Source organism: Electrona antarctica (genome assembly GCF_951216825.1).
Source record: "Electrona antarctica genome assembly, chromosome: 17".
Lineage (NCBI taxonomy): Eukaryota > Metazoa > Chordata > Actinopteri > Myctophiformes > Myctophidae > Electrona > Electrona antarctica.
In genome coordinates this window covers 10,247,732-10,256,940 of record NC_136798.1, presented here as the reverse complement: position 1 = coordinate 10,256,940, position 9,209 = coordinate 10,247,732, and the positions used below count along the sequence as shown (strand labels likewise).

At 41.6% G+C, this 9,209-nt stretch overlaps 1 protein-coding gene across 1 annotated transcript in view; it reads left to right on the top strand.

Moving 5' to 3' along the window:
• Positions 1 to 9: 9 nt before the first annotated feature.
• The window catches only part of LOC306941443 (kinesin-like protein KIF13B), a 45,089-nt gene continuing 35,889 nt past the window's right edge, over positions 10 to 9,209 (top strand). Inside the window, exons 1-3 of the mRNA XM_079526922.1 lie at positions 10 to 148; positions 568 to 654; positions 1,619 to 1,712. Coding sequence (XP_079383048.1) covers positions 585 to 654; positions 1,619 to 1,712 — 164 coding nt within the window. The 5' untranslated portion in view covers positions 10 to 148; positions 568 to 584. The remainder of the gene's footprint in view (positions 149 to 567; positions 655 to 1,618; positions 1,713 to 9,209) is intronic.

The window sequence follows — 9,209 nt, the reverse complement described above, 5'->3', positions numbered from 1 at the left end:
GTCTAGAGTAGTCGTCAAGGTGGCTGGTGGATATCGGACCCGGGGAGCTAGGAAGCTTGCTGGAGTGGGACAGTCGGTGAGTCACAGGACTCGGGAGCCAGGACGACGGACGGCCCGGGGGAAATAGCTGCGCACTCGTCTCGCACTGGTCAGTTGACAGTTGATCAGTTGACCCTGTTTTTTATTATGTGTATATATAAGTAAGATAGAGATCACATGAAAATTCCTAAAGCTCCTCGTGAAATTTCGTGGTCGCTCTCTCTCTGGTCTGGTGCCGATCGAGTGGCTGGCTGTACGTGGCTCTGTTTCATTGTCTTATTATTGGGTTTATTTATAGGGACACAGTGACACTTGTGTGTGTGTGTCTCTCTCTCTCCCACACACATAATGGAATGGAGGAGTGGCTTGTTAGTAATGTGAGAAGAATGAGAAAGACCTGTAAAATGAGAGGACAAACAAATCATTTCTTCACAATTTCTGCACAATAGATAATAATAATCGGTCACATATTTTACATAGTACATGCTTCCAAGAACAAAACCCAAGTAATTGGTTCATTCATTTTAGATCAGCCCGGCGGCGCTATGGATGACAGCAGCCTGAACGACTCCAATGTAAAGGTCGCAGTTCGGGTCCGACCAATGAATAGGAGAGGTGAGTGACTTGACAGAGACCTTGTGACAGTCATTTATTCCGTTTCACGAACTTCCAGTTCCAGCCACTTATTACGTTTTCTACCTAACGCTGAACGCACAGACAGATGCCAATTCTACGTTTTATAGCTTCTTTATTTGTAGGCTATTTAGTAAGTTTGGCCCTGGTCCTGGAATGTTTCCTTGTGCATCAATGTGGAAATGTCACTTGGCAGGCGCATGTGTGAATGCAAGTGTAAACATGTGGAATAGTCAGTGACATCACTCCCAGAAAATAAGCATTATGCAAGCATGCACACACAGTGCTGACACTGACTGACATGACATGTTTTATACCACTTTAAACCATTCAGATTTCAAGTGTAAAACAACTGTGAGTTTTAGTTTAAAACCTGCTTTTAACTGAGGGAATTCTCACTGTGCATGTGACTGGATGTGGAATACAGCCACTTCCTTAACTTCCCGTTTAGATGGGAATGTGGAACAGAACTTTGGTGAAGGTCTGACCTTGCTCTTGAGTGTTCCCAACTGATAGGTTTGGTTGGGGGAGAAGAGGATCTGTATGTTTGTACAGGCCAGGCACGAATGATTCAGCAACAACAAAACTGTTTCCTGGCTGCAGTTCGATCTGTGTTATGGTTGTTATTTAGTTAATGACGTGTTGATGAAACAAGGAACTGGCACACAGACGGTATATGCCACCTAGCTGTTTTGTCTGAGATTGTGTTAAAGTGACCAATGACCATACATTATATAGTTGACTGAACAATGCCATTTGAAAACTCACTTCTATTAGTTTAAGCATTTAGTTTAAGCATTTAGTTCACTCTTATGTCTAAAATCTACATACAGTAGGCTAATTGCAGGTGCAGGTTTATATTAGAAGTCAGAGATCCCATAATTATCATTTGCTAATAGGCTTCATATTTTTCGTGTAAAAATTCTCCTGGGCTGTTGTTTATCAGAGAAAGACCTGAAGACAAAATGTGTGGTCGAGATGGAGGGGAACCAGACAGTGCTGCATCCAGCCAGCATCAACCTAAGCAAAGGAGACCCCAGGTAGGGACCGTGGGTTTGAATTCCGTCTGTCTGTTTACTCTGTACTATCTTGCATTTTTCAGCTTTTTTTGTGGCTGTAGTTTTGTGTTTTACAGTGTGTTATCAAGCACTTGACTTGACAAAACATTTTGTGTGAAAGATTTGATCAAAACAGTTAAATGGAAAAATTGGAGTTTATCAGATATATTTATTCATTTGTGTGTAGCCATAGCCATGCAGTCCCAGGAGTGCATTTTTAATTGGTCCCAGTAGGAAATGAATGTCAGCCAGTGTTCATGCTGCTCCACTTTAAGCAGGGCCAATGTTATGTTGCTCATATTAATCTTTAAAGGTTATTTTAGTGTTGCATCAAGTGCAGTATAGTGATAAGTTTACCTAATTTCCACCTGAAGTCCCTGACCAACATAGTTTCATACAGACTACACCTTGAAAAACAAACATTAACAGGGGCACGGTGGCACAGTCGGTAGTGCTGTCGCCTCACAGCTAGAAGGTTCTGGGTTCGATTCCCGCTGGGGACACTGTGGGCGCTGGGAGCGTGCTATCTCCTCCACGTCATCAGTGCCCATACCCGAGGCGGGGTTTGCGAAAGGGCCTTTCTGTGTGGAGTTTGCATGTTCTCCCCGTGTCCCCTAGGGTAGGTACCCTCACAAAAACATGCAGTAATCCTAGTCTCTAAACTACCTCCCCCTGGCCAGCGGGGCGCTTGATGGAGGAGAAAGGAACTGGTCAGAATAACGTGTTCCTTCCACGCGCTTGAGGTCAGTCCGTTGCCCCCCAGGTTGGCAGAGGAAGTGTAGCACCCAGGATTACATTAGATAATTGACACTGGGTGAAAAACATTTTTAAACCTTAAATCTTTTTGTTGTTTGTACTGTTCATTCCTTTGCATAAGTCTATGTGTGAATGGATTCTTCAAGGTTCATGTAATCAGAATAAGCCAGCACACTGACACATTCCCATTACATGGGACTGTTATGCTGGCTTCTCGCACCCCGTCCAAAGGCAAGAGCACAAACTTTTATTATTCTCTTCGAGGTTAAGACAGAACACTGCAATTCAGTAGATGTGGGTTCTAACCAGCCGGTCTCAGTGACCAGCAGCTAGCATGAAGAAGGCTCAAATCCAAACCTCACTTCTCCTAACTTCCACACCCTAACTTTCACTCTGCCTCCCAGCTGTTTTCCTTCTCCAACCTCCTCTGCTTCTTGCGCCATGTCTTTCTTTACAAAGGGTGTGTCTGTTCATGCTCATTCCTGCTCAGGTAGTCAGCCTGGAAGTTAAAACAGTAGTAGTATCGGAAATTAAAGAGTCACCACCACTTCATTGCCTGTTAAATATATTATCGCTACACAAAAGTATTAAAACGTGCAATGAATTGCAAGAAAGGAAGGTCATTGTAAATGTTTTGCATGGTAATGTAGTTGTCATGCCTCTCAGAATTGATGGTGTTCAGCAAGACTTTTTTTTAACCACTTGAACCCTGTAATTAGCTGACCAGAGTCCCCCAGGGCTTCGTAATAGCCACTTTTCCTGCTTTTCATTCAACACTAAATATCTTCGCCGAAAATAGCCGATTGTCAACGCATCGCATTGCGAAGTAGCGAGTGCATTCCGACATGTGTTCCCTGTTAGGTTAGGGTTTGACACATGCGTAGCCAGTTAAAACTCACCCGTGCTTCCCTGTGAGCTTAGGGTTTGGGCTAGCTAGGGTGTCGGACAAATGCGGAAAAACTGTTGGCGGCAGTTGGCGGCGATGTCACGTCTGACGCCGCTGCCGGAGAATGCCCTCTCTCTTGTGTTGTGAGCTTGTAGATCTGATATTTCTGCCAAATGTGTGCCCTGGAATAGGGAAGCTAGGTTAAACAATCTATACAGTATATTTTAAAGTAGGTGGGTAGTGTAGTATGTGTGTGAGTAGGCTTATGCCAATGTCCCTGATCTTGACTGGTGTGGTGACATCATAAAGTCCCTCTGTCTGCTCCTAGCAGTTTAGCCAGGTACTGAGAGGCTGGCTAAGTAACAACACAGAGGGGGCCAAGTACACTGCAAAATCCAGTGTTAATTTAACACATAAATAGCTGAGCCTTCCATGTTTTTCTGCCCTGGGTCAGGTATCTATCAAGGTCAGGCATCTTAGGCATCTTACTTTTGTGCCAGATCTTCAGATCAACATTGTGTTGCAGGTCACCCTGTACCAGATACAAACTCTTCACAATGACCTAATGCAGATTACCAGTGATCTGCGTCTGTCTACTCTGTATCTATCTTTGTTTCTCAGCTTTTTTGTGGCTGTATAGTTTTCAGTGGGTTATCAAGCACTTGACTTATTTTGTGTGAAAGATTTTATCTACTAGTCCTTACCCGTTCTGAATATATGAACAGCAAATGATGTTCAGTGTGGGTAATGCAATGTAATAGATCACATTACCGATAGGGGGGGAATTGTTTTACAGATGGTTTAACAACAACAGGGTTTAAGTCCACCCGGCCTTGGCAACAGTTACAATCCTGTGCACTTTTATATCTGTTGGATGATCATAACATTATGAATACTTGTGATGGTGATGTTCATTGTGTCACGCAGTCACGCTGGGTGCGCACAGGGCTGTAACCTGTCGTAGTCAGTGTCCAGGCTTTCAGCGTGCATGTAGCCTATGGCACGGTGGTTGAGGAGGGAGCGGACAGTGTGGTGTCGAAACAGCACGTGTGTTCACGTTAACATGCCCCCGTCCAACTGTCAGAGCTGGCTTTCAGGTGCCTGTGATGCTTCCCCAAAGAAGAAGTTCTGTCGACTGACGCAAAAGTAGCTAGTAGTATCAGGGTCTGAGTTGTTTTCCCTGTGTGGGTCTGTTACGCGGAAAAGTGTGTCCCAGTATTAATCTGTGTCCGTCCCAACATGCATTTCACTGGTGACCCGGAAGTGGACAGACAGACAGACAGACAGACAGACAGCGATCGGTCCATTTAGTAATGATAAAGTGAAATGGAAAGATTGGAGCTCAGGGGAGTTTTGTGTTTAGCAGGTATAAAAACAATACAAACATTCCTTCTATTTCAATTTATTTTAAACAGTAAGACCCCTTGTCTGACCCATAACAAATTCATTATGAAAATGTTCATTTTTCAAGTTATATTTTGAACATGGATACTTTTGAACTTGGATATTAAATAAGAAAAGGCTATGCCCAATAGGTACAAAACATTACATTTTCTTTCTGAAATCCACCCGGCAATTTACCCTTTTTCTGGGATATGGATACTTCTGAATTGTTGGATCGAGGTAGCAACTAAAAACATATTTGAACAATATACTGAAGGTTTGATCCAGTTAAAAACCAAGACTGGATTACCTAATCTAATTCACTTTCAGAATACTTTGTATTTTGAACAACCCATTTTCAAGATTGGATCATCCAATCCTATCAAATTCCTTCTGAACAACTGGGCACTGGATTTGACTGTGTACTGTAGTGTAGACTGTAGAAGATGCTCCCAAGAGGTTTTGGCTCCTGCTCAGGTGGCCTGATTCAGCAGACATCCTTTAGGTCAAACTCCTTTTGCCAGGAAATGAATCCCTGCCTTTGTTCAACAGGGGATCTCACATTTCACTATTTCTTCGCCCCTGTGTAATTTAGCTAGAGTCTGCCTTGGCATTCTGTAGTATGTGGGGTTGGCTTCTGAACTGTGTGTGCACGGTATGTATGTACAGTAGTATGTTACATTGGTGTGTGTATTCTGCCCTAACATGCTCATTGTAAGTGTTCAGCCATGGTACGTTCCCTTGTGGGGATCAGTATGAACAGGTTTTACAGGCTCCAGGATTCCTTTTCTCTAAATACATGCAGATAGAAGAAGAAGGAAATGGAAATAGACAGATGGATAACTGCCAAAACAAGGCAGACTACTTTTAGGTGTAATTATTACTGAAGGGGGGAAATTTGCCCCACTAAGCACATAATATAGTAAACATGTTATGGCTGCTCTTCTGTGATTGGGTGCCATGTTGTCTAGTGGGTCACCATACATGCAAGTACAATCTGTGGTCTCTTTGTTGTTTTTGTGAGGCGGACTTATTTGATTACTCAGTCCTCCTACAGCGTTTCTGCTTTGCCAGCCTGTTGGCTGAATGGCCGACAAGATTGACAACAATTAATCACTGAATGAAACTCAGCAAATGCAGAAATTATATTATGGCTTTTTGGCTTGTTTGCAAAATGGCAGGCTTGGGCTTGTGAAACTTTTAATCGGTACAGGGCAGGTTTATCAGATACCTTCGTCCTCCAATTGACATTAGTATGTGTTGTTATTCATACAGACTTGCATGGTAAACTGGCTTGCCCACCATACTCCTCCCCGAGTCCCTCCCTCATCGCACTCCACTAGTGACTCCTTGGAGCTGTGAGGCTCTGCCAGTTATCTCAGGAATGTCCTGGCTAACCAGCCCAGGACAGGACAGGAGAGAGAGGGCTTAATGTTGCTCTTTCATGGACATATAGGCGCCAAGTTGTACACAGTGAGGCCTTGTTCCATAAGGGCTGACCCTGTGTTTGGTCAGGACTAAATTTGAAATATATATATATATTGTGGAAGACAGAATGTGTTACTAGTGAAGTTTCATTGGGAACAACCGCAAGGCAATTTATTTATATAAAATATATTTAGTTGGAAGTTTTTTAGAGAGGACACTGAAGGAAAATATGTGACACGTTCAAAGAATCAAACCAGTGACATTGTAATCATCATGCAGTATTCAGTGAGATAATGGTGTACCGCACATAAGTAATTTGTAAGTAAACAAACAGCCATCTGTTTTTTGACATGGCAGTTTTGAGATAATCTTAGTTAGCTAATCTTCAGCACCTCTTGGAGCTTGTTGCTATGTGTCCTTGATCAGAGGGCAAAGTTGATAGAGGGGGCAGTCTTTGCATTAACCACTTAAACCCTATTATACTTCAATGACTGGAGTTCCAAAGGGTTCATTCTTAGTTACCTCTAGTCTACACCAATTCTCTTCACTGAACATCTACAAACGTACACGTCACAATGAAACACGTGGCGTCACATGATGTTGCATCACAATGCAAAGTGTGACACGACACTTGACCTTGTAGATCTATTTTCGCCAGATGTTATGCAGGCCTATTATGACATGCTCACAATATAGAAGCATGTCACCGTGTCAGTGACATGGTGACACTGACACCATGTCAGTGTCACTCAATTATCACTAGACATGATGAGCGTTGTGACTGAGTGTGTTATGCAGATATTAGGTTCTTAGCTTGCTTATGATTCTTGATGACCATATGTATTTGATGTATTACCATGTGTTCTTGCTTATTGTAAATAGCTCTGGATTAAGAGCGTCTGCTAAATGCCTAAATTGTAATTGTAGTGTAGTGTATCTAGTAACTACTGTGTTGTGGGGATGTGTCACAACTGAATTATTGTCTTGTTGTTGTTTCACTTAATGGGCATAGAGAAGGAGAGTATAGTTAAGAATTAAATGTGATGGTGGCAACATACAGTATTCATCCTTTCTTGTAGGAATGCTTTTAGTCAGCGTGGGTGATTAAAATGATAATACCATGAGATCACACTGCAGTATTATAAAGCTGATGATAAAATTACACATGCTCTTGCTGTGTAGCTGGCATCACATATGTAGAATATTGGTCTGTCTTGGGACACACTTGAGACACCATGTACTGTTTTGAACATGATCTTGCACTGTGTTTCTCAACTCTATTTCTGGGGCTCATATTACTGGTAGTTTCCCCCACATGAAGTAATTTGTATTCACATGGTGTCCCAGCAGGTCTAAATTAATCTCTAATTTGATGGCTAGATTAAAAAAATACAAATTGTCGCTCTGCTATGGAGTGGAGAATCTCTTCCCTTGCACGAATGTTGAAATAGTGGCCTGTCTCACGGACACACGGTGGTTACAAGGTTCTTAATGTCACAGAAGGTTACATTCTCCCCTTGATTCGCAGCAAAGAGGATTAGTGACCTAGAAGACCATGTTTTAAGCTTTTTTTTCTTTATAATGTAGTAAGAGTAAGAACGCTGAGAAGGAGATGGTTTAAGTGGAGGTATGTAGTGAGAGGACAGGACTCTCAGGATTCAGTCCAAGGCTGAATCCAAGGGGGAACTGCAGAGATTATGCCATCCCTTGGTGTAGTCATTATCTGTCTAAGATGGGTTTTCTCCAATGCACATGAGTAGATAGAATGAAGATGAGTCAGCAGGTGTTCAGTGCTAAATGAAACTTAAACATTTCTACGATATTGACGGACACATTAGGGTCGATGCCTGTCTGTCAACAACTAGGCCAGATGATGGCGTCGTTGCTGATTTAGGCCTATTCATAGTATGTTATTAAAGCTCTATTAACACATTTTGTGCCCAAAACGTCTGTGGATGTCTTGGGTATTACCGCACGTGCATAGCCCAAGACGTCTGTGGACGTCTTTGAAAATATATATATATATATATATATATATTTATTTTATTTATTTTTATTTTTATTAAAAAAAAATCACAAAAATCAAAACCATTTTATTTATTTATTTTATACGTGGTGCCAAAGTTTGTGTTTTCGCCATTGAGAATGCATTTGGCGTTTAAATTAAATAACTCAGAAACTATAAAACATTTCAAAGTAAAAAGTTCCAGCATGTGTCTCCACAGTCAGCTGAATTATAAAAAATGTGAATGGATTTTCTAGGTGAAAGTGATTTTGGGCAGTTTTGCGTGGGCTCTCAATGTGTTAACAGAAATGTTGTCATACAACAGAAACCTGTAAGTGACAGATCATATTCCAGCTTTATGAGCTTTCTTCCACTCTGTACAGGTTTCCACTAACAGCTGAAACAGGACTTTGTCATCATGTCATTAATTGTCCCTCAAAACATCCTTTTTGGCATCTAACTCCCTACAGCGATGCATTTTAGTTGTGCTAGATCAAATAACCAAGTGATGCCGCATCACTCCCGGCATCACTCCCGGCATCACTCCCGATCTTCCGCCGTAGTTTGAAAACCCACCTTTTCAGACTCCACCATGGCCCATAGCACTTACCCTACCCCCTTAGACAGCACTTTTTTAGACTTAGATTTGAAACAGACTTATAGCATGTCATGTAGACAGCACAATAACAGTACAGCATAGTATAATATATATGTATAGCTTATATGTATAGTGTCATTATATATAGATATGTTCTAGTTACGTTCTTAGCTTACGCATGTTTCTTGATAAATGCTGTTTATATATGTGATGTATTCCCATGCTTTTTGTTCTTGCTTAATGTAAATCGCTCTGGATTAAGAGCGTCTGCTAAATGCCTAAATTGTAAATTGTAAATTGATGCCATTGTTTTGGTATTCATTTAAAAGTAAATGTCTCGCAAGTTGTAACTTGTTTCCTAAGACACTTATTGGGGTGATTATAATAGCCATTATATAAATGCTGACTCATAACTGTGGTTAT